This window comes from Aythya marila (genome assembly GCF_965140915.1).
Source record: "Aythya marila genome assembly, chromosome: 6".
Lineage (NCBI taxonomy): Eukaryota > Metazoa > Chordata > Aves > Anseriformes > Anatidae > Aythya > Aythya marila.
The window spans coordinates 23,901,107-23,915,923 of NC_139047.1; the positions used below are offsets into that span (position 1 = coordinate 23,901,107).

Consider the following 14,817-nt stretch of genomic DNA (forward strand, 5'->3'; position numbering starts at 1 on the left):
CTCGCTCCCTGGGACACATCCCCTTTCCATTAATTTCTAAGCCAATGTTTCACACAAAATTGTGGAGGCAATTGCATATATGGCATGTAGAACAGACCAAAGAAAGCAAGTGGTTCCAGAAGTGAAATAAGAGTGGTGAAATGTTCTTTCACTGAGTAGCTTTTTTCTCAGTCAGAGGAGTCTCTCCCAGGTGCTGTGCCTTTTGGTGTTAGACAAATCCTTAAGGGTTAATAATGACATAGTATAAATAATAAAATTATATCATCTACTTATATATATCAATTCCAGAGTGTTTTGACACTGCTGCAAGAAGGAAACGTAGAGATGAAGGGAAATGAGGAAGGAGGTAAAGATATTGCTGATCTTTTTAATCTTTCTAATGCTGCTCTTCCAGAAAGTCAGCTAAGACCCATTTCTTAGAAATGCTTCTTGAAACAGCATCACTTGACTAAAGGAGCAGTTACAATTCCCCTGCCTAATGGACTGTAATAAAATAAACTGGCTCCTATTAGCAAGAAGGATCATATCATCAGATTTGTAATGCATTTTATTACAGAACATACAGCATCAGAATTTTAAAGTGCAGTATAAAGGGAAGTAATGTATGAAATGGTTAATGTGGACATGTATCACACAGTCACAAATACACTGATAGCCTCCCTTCACTCAACAGCAAGATTTCAGTGGTTCTTTCTTCCTTCCGCCTTTTTTTCCTAAACCAAAAGGTAAATTTCTACATTTTTCATTCTCTTTTTTATTTTTTTTTTATTTTTTTATTTTTCCCCAATCAAACTTATCCTGCATCTTTTTAGACAACAAATAGCTCGCACAGCATTCCTTCTTTCTGAGGAACATAAACCCTTGACACATGTAATACTCCAATAATAGTGTGAGCATGGCTCAAATACTAAGATTATACACTTACTGGACAATCTTTTCTTGCTTTGACTTCTTTGTAAAGCTAGAGGTTCTTTGTACTCTTCTAGACTAACTCTGCATGGTGTTAAATTAGGTTCCAAACCAGGAACTCCTGCATTTCACATGGCACTTCAAAATAATTGTAAACAGTAGACGGTGTGTCTGTGATTTTCCTCTTTCAGGAACCAAATGCCCCATTATTTGTTTGACTAAATGGAGGCTGAGTCTAATAGAGCCTATCTGGTAAAACAGCTCTCATTAGTTCCCTTATTTAAGGAGCCCAGACAGAGGAAAAGGCCTGAAGAAGCACTGCATGTGAGGAGAGGGATGCAGAATCTGCTCCTTGGTGCTGTGTTCTCGCTGTCCCTCATGGCAGTGGGATGCAGGGGAATTAGTGCCACTATTATCCCACCTTATTCCCCTCCTGACCCTTTTGTTTAGTGTTCCCCCTCTCTAAAAGTGTCTTTTACCATAAGGACTTCACATTTTATCACATTCTGATCACTCTTACGCTTACTGAAATCTTCCCATCATCCCAGACCAGTCCCATCGTCCGGGAAATGGGAGCGACGACTGCGGTGGGGTAGGAGCCGCAGGGAGCCCTCTGCTCCTTCTCTGCAGCCACCCGCAGAGCAGCAGTACCACGGCAGCCCCTGGCAGCCAGCACAGCTTCCCAGAGCTGCTCCACAGGGAAAATCACAGGCCAAGCTATCCTTTTCAAAGGGAAGCTTTAGTATGGATGAGCAGAAGGTTTTGACTGCAAGCCTGCTGCTTCGCTGCCCCCTGAATACTTGATGTGGCCAGTGGTTTGCCACTAGACTTTCCACAAAGCTGGCCCTATCCAAACAAAATATTTCTTCCACCACAAGCTTCCAGTGAAATTCACTCATTGCATTTTCCACCAACCATTGCCATTTTTTTTGGAGTTTGTGTTGTGGACTCTGTGGAAAGGCAGAAAGCAGAAGGAGAGAGGGCGACCAAACAACCATGCAAGTCTCCTCTGGCTCTCGACAGAGGCTGACTCCAGTGATTTTACAGCAGCCTGCTCTGTCTTTGCTCTGGTGTTACAGGTTTGTAACAGAGACCCTAGGTTCAGTCCAGCTGATGACTATATCATCTTTTTTAATGTGGACAACACTGATTACATCATGATAACTGTTTTTCATTCACTTACATGAGGGTAGTAAAATTGATATGGAACAAATCCAAAATGGGGAAATTCCTACAAAAGTCAATTTGGGTGCCAGTTACAAATGATTTCCAGAAGGACTGGAAAGTGCAGAGTGTAAGGATAATTTTTTGTCTTTTTTGGTATTTATTCAGTGCAAAACATGTGGACTCTTGCCTGAATTCTTTGCCCTGTCCAGATTTCAACCAACCAATTAACATTTCTCAGATAGTTCTAATAGTTGGATCTATGTTCATTGTGTTTTTTTTTTTTTTTTTTTTTTTTTTTTATTTTAAACAATATTCAGTTTGGACTGGACCACATTTTTTTTCATATAACTGATCACTAAAGTATTTTCTTTGTTACCAAGTAAAAACACAGCGAAGGCTCAGCTCTCGTTTCAGACTTGTGTACATCTATATGTATGTACGTATATTAGCTGGTGAGGAATTAATTTGTCGAGCAGTGAGAGCTGGGGCTACACTTGCAGCTGAAATGTGTTATTTATCAGCAGATCATTACAGTCGGCAGTGCACAGCATGTGAACTTCCTCGCAGCGCTCTGCCAAAGCTCCCCGCGTGGCTGCCCTGCCTGCTGACTTGAGCTTCAGGGAGCTTCCAGCCTCCATCTGGTGATCCCATCTCACTGCGCTGTGCCGATGGCAGAGCCCAACTTTTCCGCTCCCTCTGCCCCAGCACAGGAAAATAAAACACCAAAGGTCTGACTCGGAGACAAAGTTTCTCCACAGGTGACTGGGCTCTCTCCCACTCGTTTGTGACTGCCATCCTCTCCTTTTATTTGCCAGTGATATGAGATGCTTAGCAGAGAAGCATGCAGACCTTCTTTAAGTTGTGATACCTGTAGTTTGAATAATTCACATGTCCAGCCACCGACTGTCATTTATAAATGTTCCAATAGAGGGGATCTATAGGGAAAAAAGTGAACTGATTTGCTTTGAAAAAATGTAGTATTTTAATACCAAGTGGTTCAAAAATAAACCTATCTGAAAATACTGTGTGTTTTTCCATCTTGTGCCCCCCTTTTTTTTCTATCTTATCTTTAACAATTTTTCAGGCAATGAGGACAGCTAAAATTTTTAAAGTCAGAGGTGTCCAGAAAATGGAAAGTCCTTGTCCATTTTCACCTTTTGGAACTGTTTTCCTAAAATACCACCCAATGACAATACAGATATTTTTCAAGGCCCTAACGTCTTACTCATATTCAGAATTTTGTGTTTGAGCTTTTATCAGGTATTAACGTTGTCATTTGATTAGCACTAAATGACATATCCAGGCTATAGGGTAAGAGCTGTGCCTTTCCCCAGGAGATGAAGACCATGGCTCTGCTACCATACCTAATAGTAGAGGGTAGAGTTCAAGTGAGCAAATAAAGGTACCCGGAAACTTGAAAATTCAAAACACAGATACATTGTGCTGGATATATATACAGCGGAGACAGCTCTCAGTCTGGGTTTTGCTCTGAACTTTTTATGAGACAAGTACATTCCAGTCTCAGATGATCAGACTACTTCAAAGAGATCTGCAAAAGGAGAATAAGCACATCAATATTTTACACCAGTCTACCTATGTGAAATGTGAAGTAAAAGGCTTTTCAACCTTCACTGGAAGAATTTTAGGGAGAATTTCATAAACCAAAAAGATTACAAACTCTGACTTGTGAGAATAATGCAACAAAATATTTTTTATTCTTTGGGATAATGCAGTAGTCATCAAAGTAAGGCAAGGAGAGCTACTCAGAAAAGCCAAAGCAAGACTGTGTGCTTAGTTTTTGTTTATTGATTATGAGAGGTAAATGAATAGGAGATACCTAGAAGATCAAAACACCTGTTTTGTCAGTCAGGAATTGCTCAAGACAGCCAGTGTGAAAAAGGGAAGATTCATGTTCGCACTGCTTCTGTCTTCACCTCAAAGTTTCAAGTACCTGCTGACTTGCCCAAACCTTGCACTTAACCTCAGAATAACACATGCAAAGAGCCCAGCTGTCATAGTGCTCAGGCTTGTATTACACCATCCATTTGTGCTTGTTCAGGAGAAAGAAATGGAAAAGTGTTTCAGAAAGTTCCTTCAACACTACAGAAAAGTGCTGGGCAACAAAAGCTTCACAGACACTGACTTGATCTAAGAGCTTTCAGCTGATAAGGTTAATAACATAGCAAGTAATCATTAGTAAAAATAAGAACTTATGTTAGCAAGCACTTGTCATCTGAAAAATCCCAAAGAAATGGAAAATCCAAGCTGACTGAAATGCAGCCGCCACTGGGAAGGGCAGCAGTAAGTGCTCTGCTTACAGCATGGCATACACAAGAAAAAGGGAGAGGAAGAAAATACTGTAGCATTTTGAAGAAAAACTCTGCTCTTATGCATTCTTCAGTGATTCTGCAGTGATTCTCACTTTAGGCAGACTCATCTGAATTCAAGGCTTTCCCAAGAGGAGGATTGATTATACAACAATGGTGCCTTTTTTGTCCTAGCATCCCTTAGAGATATTTAGTACATGCACAGAAAACCAATGTCCTGTGCTTTTCCCTGAAGTACTGACGGCTGTATTTGCTTCAGCAATGTGCTTCTCCCTGACATTTAAAAACAAAATTAATTTGCAATTAAAATTAATATAAATTGATTTAAAAGATCATATTCAATGGGACGCCCCTTCAGATGATGTCCGCGTTTCTTTTGCAAACCCTCCCGGGCCCAACAGACATGGTAGTGAAACAACCGGCTCATACATTAAGGGGAGATCTGGAGATTGGGACTTTTGATGGATATACAGACTAGATAAACAAGAGTCTAAGAGCTCAGTACTTTCCCCTGAGAATATCCTACTTCTGTGGCCTAGAATTTCAAATGTGCAGCAAGGACTTCTTACAAAAACACCTAATAAGATGCCAAGCACAACTGTATTAAGAAAGTGAGGCTGCCAAGACTCCAGCATGACATGGTTTTATAAAACAAATTCACCAAAATTGGTACCTGCTTCCAGTGACAAGCAGCAGACAAATAGTAATGTTGAGAAGCCTACTTTATTGTGGATTGCTGAAGTTTGAAGGGTTGTTGTGTCTGAAAGCTGGTTAGGGAACTCTGTTTTTTAGCCAGTGTTTTCAACAAATGTGACAAACTGCTATGATTTGCTTATATGGGACTTCCCTATCTAGTACAGGTTCCCAAATGAATATCTTCTGAAGAAGGAGGTGGTGAGGGTGTAACTCTGCAGTGGTACTACACACTACAGCTTCCTAAAGCCATGTTGCTCACCACTTCTGCTGCTCTACATTCTTTTGTGTACTGTGTTTCATTTTGAGACACCCTATGTACTTTTCAGGCTGATACACCGTATTACAAATGTCTAAGAACTATGAAGTCACCATGCAATCTCTATGGAATAATTTAATGTTAAATATTTCTCAAATAATAAGGTCTTACACTGGTGAACAGGAATCTTGGCCACTGACTCAACATCAGGTATGAACTCAAATGCCATCCTTATGCGTTATTTAATGTAAAACAGCCACAGTGAGGTTTACTTGCTGTCATCATTTCAGAATGCTTTCTCTAGGTCTGTTTATATGTTTAACTTAAACACATTCTCAGATCTCATGCTGTGGGAACTAAGCGGCCATGTCGTTGGTACGTACTTCCATTACTAAAGGTTTTACCAGTTGCAAAACCTGTTGTGATTTCCTAGGATAGGGAAAATGAAAATATTTGGGATAACAATTAGGATGATTTAAACTACAAATTTCCCACAGCCTCACAAGAAGTACAAACAACAATCATAGTGGATCAAACCCTAAAATCATTCTTCTTTAGGTGCTGCGACATGTAGATAAATATATTCATAAGCTTAGTAAAAGAAACTTGAAAAAAGGACCAATTTATGTGCTGACATCAACCAAATGTACCCAATGTGACACAAAAAAAGCAGATTAACTTTCATCAAAAGTGAAACAAGCAGGTTATTCTTGGATGTCATTATGTCTGCTACATCCAACAATTAGTTCAGTCAATTTGGTTTCCCAGTCACATAAAGTACATCAGCTGGCAACATGAGATTTACACCTGTGATGAATACCTCATGTGTCTAATTACAGGAGAAAATGATCACATTTTTTTCTATAATTAGCCCTTGTGATAGTCTGGGTAAAAGTAAGAAGAAAACAGGTTTTCCCTTACCTTCTCAGCATCTTGCTCAAAAAGCCGGAGTTGAAAGCACTGGTCCAGTTTTAGCTTGCGGACATGCCACATCTGATGCAAATGTTGTCGGGTAGAATGCAGCTTGTCTAAAAGGCTGGTGATCTTTGGCACAAGACTTTGAAAGTCTGCACTTCCAGGAATGCAGTTCCTACCAGAAAAACCATCACTGCATCTTATACATTGTAATAACCTCTGACCCTCACGATCCAGTTCTTCCACAGGAGCTTTAATCACTTTTTTCTTAAGCTGTGTGTGCTCATCAATCAGCCTCCTTGAGCCCTCGACATCAACTGGGAACTCCTTCCTAGCCAACATTTCCTGGAGGTCCTCCAGTCTTGATAATAGATGAATGGCACTGTTGAAAAATTCTTCTAAGGAGACACGCAACTCTATCCATTCATCGTGGTTGTAATCCAATGATCCTTCAAACTCATCTGTCAGTTGAGAAGGATCTACGAGTTTTGCCAGGCCTTCAACAGATACCATACTTGTCTAAGGAAGAGAAAATGACAGCATTAGAATTTGTGACTAAGAAGAAATAACAGCACAATCCATAAATAGCATGAAACGATTATTTTCCTCATCAATACATAATTGCAACAACATTGTTAAAGATGCTGAGAATGATGTTTAATTTTGAAGAATTAATTGGATTGAAAAGCTTTCTATTAATAGCACTGATTCTATTTATTTATTTAAAGACATGGTATTTACTGTAATAATGTCTGTCTTTTCAAACCAGACTCTCCTTCAAAAATTTATCGTGGGAATGCTTCTGCCATAGATTACTTTAATCCAGTCGGACAGTGAAGACTTCTTTCTACATCTGTTAAATATCTGGACATGATTATTCATTAAACATGTATATGGTATTACAGGGATTCTGTGATTTACATTACATTCAGGTTAGTGGCTGTACAGCAGCAAAAGTTTTAAGCACTTGAACTTAAGCAGGTATTGTGACCTGCCAAAACCTACAATATGCACTTTTTTTTTTCTTCTTCCAGATTATGCAGTTGTTTTTTGCCACACGCAGAGCTCTTTCATATTAGTAATTTCAAATGCAATTAAACCAAAATCAATGTAAAAGCAGAATGTCACTAGAGTATTAACAATTAGAATTTATTGCTAATAGAAAGAACTGATCATGAATCATACAGAATGAGAAATGGTTTTAATTCACTTAGGCTCAGTAATCAGTGATAGAGAAATGCACTGGGTGCCTAGAAAGCAGATTACAGTTTAAGGACCCAACAACTGATGGCTTTTCCCATTTTTTTTTTTTTTTTTAGACAAAGTATTTTTTTCTGAAACATAAGCATGGGGTGTCAAATGTTATACTAGAGATTTTTGGTGTTGTCATGTTAACACTCAAGTTGGTAACCCTTCAAGGCTTGCAATGTTCACCAACAGCTGCGTGTCTATCCCCTAAAAGTCATGCCTCTACAGAAAGTTGGAGTTTCTGCTCTTCAGAAGTGGAGACACCCAATAATCACAGCAATCTCGCAAAAGTCATCTATAAAGAAAAGTACTTAAGTTCTGTCCATTATCCTGAACTATGTCCAAAATAGCAGGCTGCCCACTGGTTTTAAGTTAATAGTAGGCTTTTCTTCCAATTTGTATCCAGCTAAAGACATCAGGCATTCTGAAATGTAAAAAATGGGGATTCTATTGAACATATGCTCAGCAGAAAGATTATTTTAAAGCCCTTTTGCAATGTTCCTTGGTCTGGGGAAGGGGAAAGAGCCGACAAACAATGGGAAGGTAAGCATGCAGCTTGAGAGGGATTTCAAATTTCTAAATCTCTGAACACTAACCCTTTCAAGATAATTAAATTTAGAATTTAGCTGTCAAGAAAAGACTTCCCTTAATACCTGGGCATTCCCCCTGAAGTGCTTCTCACTAAGGCAACATTACCCTTATCATACTGAGAATTTGACATGAGAATATATCAGAAAGGCTTTTCATTAGATGACTTCTGTAGCAAATGTCTTTATTCAGATTTGTTTCTCTACAGACTTCTTCAGACTCTCATGAAAACAACCTTAGTTTGACAGGTATGTGGTAAGACAAAGTAACTGCATATCAGGCTTCACCCATCTTTCTTTTAAAAATCACTTTAAAAAGCACTGCCCACTATTTAAACCCTTTTGGCAGGAGAAAAAATAATTTGAAAGCACCTCTGAATTAATACTGTAAGCTGCCTTGTCTATTCCTTAAAATGACAGAAAGTTTTTTTCCTCTTTTTTTTTTTTTTTTTTTTTTTTTTTTTTTTTTCTGGGTGTGACAAACTGCAGGGCATGCTTCACTCTCCAGACTGTAACAGAAGCTTTCTGCCAGCAGCTCACAACACAAAATCCAGAGCATTAGCCTCCACCAAGGGCCATGCTCTGCCCTGGCACATGCATAATGCTTCCTTTAAGCCCAGAAGCAGAATCTGGCCTTAAAACTGACACTGGTAACTTAAGTTGGTGCATAGGGTAATTCAAAAGAGACTTTCATTGCCTTCCACTGCAGTGTGTTCCTGCTGAGTACCTAGTGTTTGATCTGAGTTGTGGGAAATCACCAGGGTGGTTCAGTGCAAAGAGGGTGCATGTGTGTTGTCTCACATAAATCAAATAAATGTGACTCATAGTGGCCTGGGATGCTTATTTAATAATCACAGCTCTTATGTAAAGCATGAGCTGCCCCAGAGTCAGAGGCTACCGCTAAGCAAGAGCAGCCACAAAACCCCCTTAAAACAGATGCTCCTGGACAGTGGAGGCTGTATTGCAGTGGATCTGCTGTACTGTGGGCCATGGCTTAAATATCTCTTTAAAATCATAAAACTGTCCAACAGAGATCTGACTTTCTCTTCCTCTGGTCCCCAAAATTTTTGCACCATCACAGGCATCCATGTGAACAGCTCAGCAGACAGAGCAAGGCTCAAAGGCACACACATAAAATTAAAAATATCCTTATTGCATGCCAGAATTTATAGCAAATGACTCCAGAGCTTTTAACACAATACAGACTTGGAGCTGTACCTATGAAGAATAGCTTGACCACAGTTTACTCTTCATCATCACACCAACTCCACACAGTAAATAATATAAGTCAAGCCTTCAGAAAGAATTAAATCATTTTAAAAACAAACAAATGATCTAAAATATGCATTTGAACTCTGTTACCTTACCCCTAGGTTTTGATTATTAAAGCACTGAAGGATTGAAATTCAGTGTTGGGTATACATGCAAAGAAAGTTGTCTTTCTTTGGGCTGCTGTGGGACTGCCCCTTGATGTTCCCATATATGTGAAACAGAAGCCTCTCCACATCCAACAGGTCTTCTGTTACGAGTCTCTGCATGAGCTCCTTCCTGTTCCTTTGTAGCCCCTGCATCTCCCCTCTCCTTCCCATTGCCCTGATCCCTTTCACTCCCCACAGGTAGCATTGTCAGTCTCATTGCACTGAAATGGTAGGCACTTCTGCCAGGAGCAGTGATTTCAGTAAGCATGAGCAATGTCTGGAGGTGATACAAACCTCTGCTGAAGGCAGCCTTGCTTTCAAAGGCTCATAGGGGATAGCAAGTGGAAGTCCTTTCCCTGTCTAAGTCCTCACAGGAAGCCAACGAAGATAAAGTCCATTTAAACTTAGCGAAATTTGAGTTGAATCATTTTCGTTGAGATTTCGTGAATTGGGGGTAAAATCTACAAATACTTGAATTGTGGTAATACTGTAAAAGCCTGTTAATGTTTCATGGTAATCTAGTTGCCCAGTGTAGTTAAACAGTGCTCTTAGGCAGAGGCTGAAAATACCACATTACCTTCAGTAGATCTTAAGTATGTACTTAAATATACTCTTCCATTGCAGTCAAGATTAAGAACTACATCCAAATTCTATTCTGAGTTACAGAGCTTCAAATTCAGAGTCTATATCTGAACTTAATAATATTGGTAAGACAGTCAACTATACATTTGTTTCTCAGTGAATTAAAAAAAAACAAACAACAAAAACATACAACGTGACTTACCCATGGCTGGGCATTACTGATATATGAGCACTTCACACACCTGAGCTTTGCTTCTCTTTGAGTGAGAAGCTGAAATTCCGAGAAAGCTAAGAAGCACTAAGAGAACATAAGAGATTTGTCTTCACTGATGATGAAGTCAGTAAAATTTCCTTTAATTATGCAGTTTCGTATATTGGTTACCTCTCAGAGAACCTGCCTGAGGCACCTTATCATTAACATGAATTGTTATTGTTAGCCCTGAATTGTAAATTGCAGTTAAATTAAAGTGGTGACAATATATAGATGAATTTAATCTAAATGTCTTTTATTAAAAGAGCCATTATCTGAAGTTGGATAGAGGTCAGCTAACAAACCCGTACATTAGCAGCTAGAGAACTTTGTCTTTAGCGTTTTGACTAATTTGATGGTTGGTTTTTGTTTGTTTGTTTTTTCTAAAAGAAACAAAGGAATGTTGAATGCTACCACCAAAAATAAAACCCACAGTAAAACTCTCAGTAATGTGAACCACATGTGTACCTCTGAGATGAAATGTGTGTCCCATTCCACAGATGTGCTCAGAAGGCCACCTGATGCCAGGCATAAACCCCTCTGGGAAGCAGATCTAAATGTCATATTTTTCTTTCCAGGTTTGAGATTTTTTTCCCCTGAAGAACATTTCTTATCAGGGATAATGCTTTGCCATACATCCCTCATGTGGCTCTCACCTCAAAGATGAACTTGGAACTGCCGAAGTTTGTTTTCTGCTTCTGCCAGAAATTATCAGGTTTTATAATCAGGGCAACGTGAATCTCGGCAGGAAAGGCTTCTTGAAGGGTCTTTAGGAGAGGTTTGATCAAATCCCATTTTGATCCCCGCATATCAATGATAACAGTGAATCCTCGTTTACAGACATCTTCGCTGTAGGAATAAAAGCATGTCAAGATAATTAATATTGTGTGCAGTCACACTGAGACTTAACTTTTGTTGATAGCATTCAGTGCTGGAGAGCAAAACAAGGAATGATACACTGAAAATTAAAAGCTAAAGAGTAAAGCATAAAGGCTATATGAATTTTAAGAGTTTTGCAATAATCTAATTTACATGAAGTCAGGTATATACATTACAGTTTAATCTCTTATTTCCCAAATATGCACAATTCAAATTTTCACTGAAAACATACACACTTACCATCAAAACCAGAATAAAATGTATCTATATAGTAGCTGTAAATGTACACAACAGATTCTGCTTCCAACCTATTGAATTCAGTCCACAACCAAAGCCAATAAGCAGGTTCCTGTGTCTTAACATTGCTGACCATCTGTAAATTTGTGTGTCTTAATCTTTAAATGCCTCTTTAAGAACTTTAAACAAAATTGCAATTTCCATAAAAGCACCTAGCAGCTGTTCCATGAAAGGAAGGTCTGTGTGATTTCGCATGTGCACTGTTAAAACTGCATCTCTTTTCTGTCCTGATTGATCTTCCAAATGTTGCAGGTCTTTTAAGGTCTGAAGTCATACCTTTCCTCCACCCTTCTCTTTTCCCTTCTCAAATGTTAAAGATGGTTATCTGGCCTGCTCCTGAGCGATGCATGTGGACCAAGAGTACCACAGCATTAGCTTGCAAATGTGCCTTTCATTTTTACTCACAGGAGAGGAGAAAGGATGAAAGGACATGTTGATTCAACTCAAATATGGGTAGCTTTCAGAATAGCTTTTCCAGTGTCATAGTACTGCTTTCTTAGGAAAAGGGATATGGTTCAAAAGTGTCATCCTCCAGCTGCAGTGTCCAAACCATGGATTAGAATTGGGAAGTGCCTGCTCCTCTGACTGTCATGCACAACATTGAACTTGGAGAGCTTTGGTGTCTCGTGTGGGTCTCAAGCACTTGCATAAAATGTGAATTCCCCACCCCCAGTAATATTATTGGCATGGTAATTACTAAAATTCATTGCCAAGGCACTAAAAATGGCAGAATGGCCTAATTGCCAATGTAATATATATTTTTAAGACGGAATAGAGGTCACAGCCAGAAGGAGAAGCTGCTAGAAGAAAGGGAGTGTAGAAAAAAGAAAGGAAGATATTAACTGAAAGAACAGTGGTGTAAGAAGAGATATGTGACATAACATGAACACAATTTGTGAAACAGTGAGGTACAGAATAAGAAATCCTCTCTAATATATGAATATAGCACCCGTGGCCTTTCTGCAAACTGGCCATCATTATAAACAGCATCAATACTGCAGACATAAAGGCATATGTAAGATACTTCAAAATAGCAAGTGTTGATATTGTTAGAATGAATTAAAAATATGCTTGACAGATATTATTAAGCATGGTTATGATGCGGAAACTGTAAGACTGTTTAGCCTCCACATGAACACTCTCAGTGCACACCCAGAGGACGATTTTCACTATATTCTACCTCTCTGCATCCTTAAAGCACTCTCTGCTGGTAAGATCCAAGTCCCACATGTCTCACTGAAAAAAACTCTGTAAAGCTCTATAAATCGAAGACGGGGTATTTTTCGTAGGAGGCACACTGGATTAACACACCTAACTTAAAAATGAAAGTCCTTGGTGACCTTACCAAGATCTAAAAAAGTTTATGCACAGACTGCTCAAAGGGTACCCATGGCAAAGGGTACAATGTCACGTTAAAGGAGGTCCCTAACTTGAACAGTCTCCACTTAGTGCCAGGAAGAAGCAGTCAGAGCCAATGAGCTTGGTCCTCTTCCTTAATGTTATTGGCACACTCAGAGCATGCTGCTTACAACAGTCTGTATAAAGAAAAACTAGGCAGACCAGGCACTTCCTAGCACCATCAGGAATATAGATCTTTTTATTCTCCTTTTACCTAGTGCTGAAAGGTCAGACATCTGATCCTTCTATAACTAATGCCAAAAAAAGACTGTCAAAGAAGCTTTGTTGGTGTTGCTACTGCCTCTTGCCCTTTGGAACTAGAGCTGAGACAAAGAATCAAATCAGAAAGGGCTGAATAGGGGGTTTGTGTTGTTTTTTCTTGCAAAGCTTTATGGGGTCTTCCGTAACTTCTGCCAAGTCACCAATCCTTGTTATATTGAACTGATTTTTTGAAGGACTGATTTTTCTTAAGACTCTCAGCACAGAGAGTAGCCAGACAAAGAGGAGGGAGATAAGAAAAATATTTATTTAGATTGTAAGCTCTTCAGGGCAGAAACCATCTACTATGCTGTGTTTGTGTAAAGAGCTTGCCTTGGTGGATATCTCCAGGTACCTACACAGTCTTCAGCTGTCTAGAATCAATTAAAAAAAAATTACTTTTCAGGAAACTATATATGCAAATCTAAATAATTTTATGAAATATTAAAAAAACAGTCTGTAAAAACACAACAGAATGTATATGCAAAAGTGCTTACATATATGCAAAAAATGCTTATATAAACGTGGGGAAACACCATAGGCAATGCAGTTTAAAAAATAATTGAAAAGACCAAAATTTAAGTTGCAATATCCAAATACAGCCATTGATAAGGTCCTAAAAGAAGTGTTCTCATTTGTAGATGTAATGAAGTACACAAAAATTCTGGCGACTCAGAGCAATCTGTGAACGTTTGTCATCCTTGACAGTCAGTCATTTTTCATCAGTTACCTCAATATGTAGAGGAAATGACCCTAGGTTTCTTTTGAATAGTCTAGCCATGCTTATTAAATTTATTGTTTAAAAGCAACAACTCAAACCCTCCCCAGTTTAGCAATTGATCGGAAAAAGCATCAGTAGCAATCAAGCTTCCTTCACACTGTCTGAGCAAGACATGCCTTATCCCTGACTCTCAGGAGGCTACAGCAATCTATTATGCACAAGTAATCATTTTAGGATAGCAATTAATGTTGATTGTAGTGCTTAATTTTTTCCGGTATTGATATTTGACCAGAAACTGGAGAAAACACTCAGATCAAGGTATTTGGACAATCCATCAGCCTTTTGACTGTGCTCATCTGGACTAGATTTGCAATGATGAGCACAAAATATTTGATAGTTGATATGTCATTTCAGTTGCTATACTGCTTTTAAGCAAAGACAGAGACCAGCTTAGAAATTTAATAAAAACATCCTAGAATATTTGTGAAAACAATACTTAGGATCTGTTTGTTTGTTTGTTTTAAAGAATAAAATAGAAACTCAAAAGCAGATATGCTAATTTTGTCAAAATAACCCCCTTATTTTGGTTTCTAGGTTACTTTCACAAGGTTATTTTCTCAAATTTCCTCTTTAATTCAGGCACATTCTAAATTATATTTTCTTTGGCAAGAAGTTGCTTGCTGGGTACGAAGCAAGTTTAAGCACTTCATGCTTTCTGATTAATCTTTGAAATACCTATCATTAATTATATATATTTTTCATCTTACAATTTGGCCAAAGCTTCTGGCATTTAGAAGCTTCAGCACTTGATTAGCTGAAATAATGTAATATCTCCATGCCCATTTTGCAGTCATGAGTTAATGACAAAGCAGCACATTTAGCACGCCTGTTGGACCACTAAAAGCACAG

The 14,817-nt window shown here is 38.7% G+C and overlaps 1 protein-coding gene across 10 annotated transcripts in view; it reads right to left on the minus strand.

The window, feature by feature from the left end:
• KALRN (kalirin RhoGEF kinase) overlaps positions 1-14,817 on the minus strand; it is a 495,524-nt gene that overhangs the window by 289,824 nt on the left and 190,883 nt on the right. For all 10 annotated transcript variants that reach the window (XM_082764116.1, XM_082764119.1, XM_082764117.1 and 7 more), the window contains 2 exons: positions 11,012-11,204; positions 6,277-6,789 (listed from right to left, as the gene is read on the minus strand). In XM_082764116.1, coding sequence (XP_082620242.1) covers positions 6,277-6,789; positions 11,012-11,204 — 706 coding nt within the window. The remainder of the gene's footprint in view (positions 1-6,276; positions 6,790-11,011; positions 11,205-14,817) is intronic.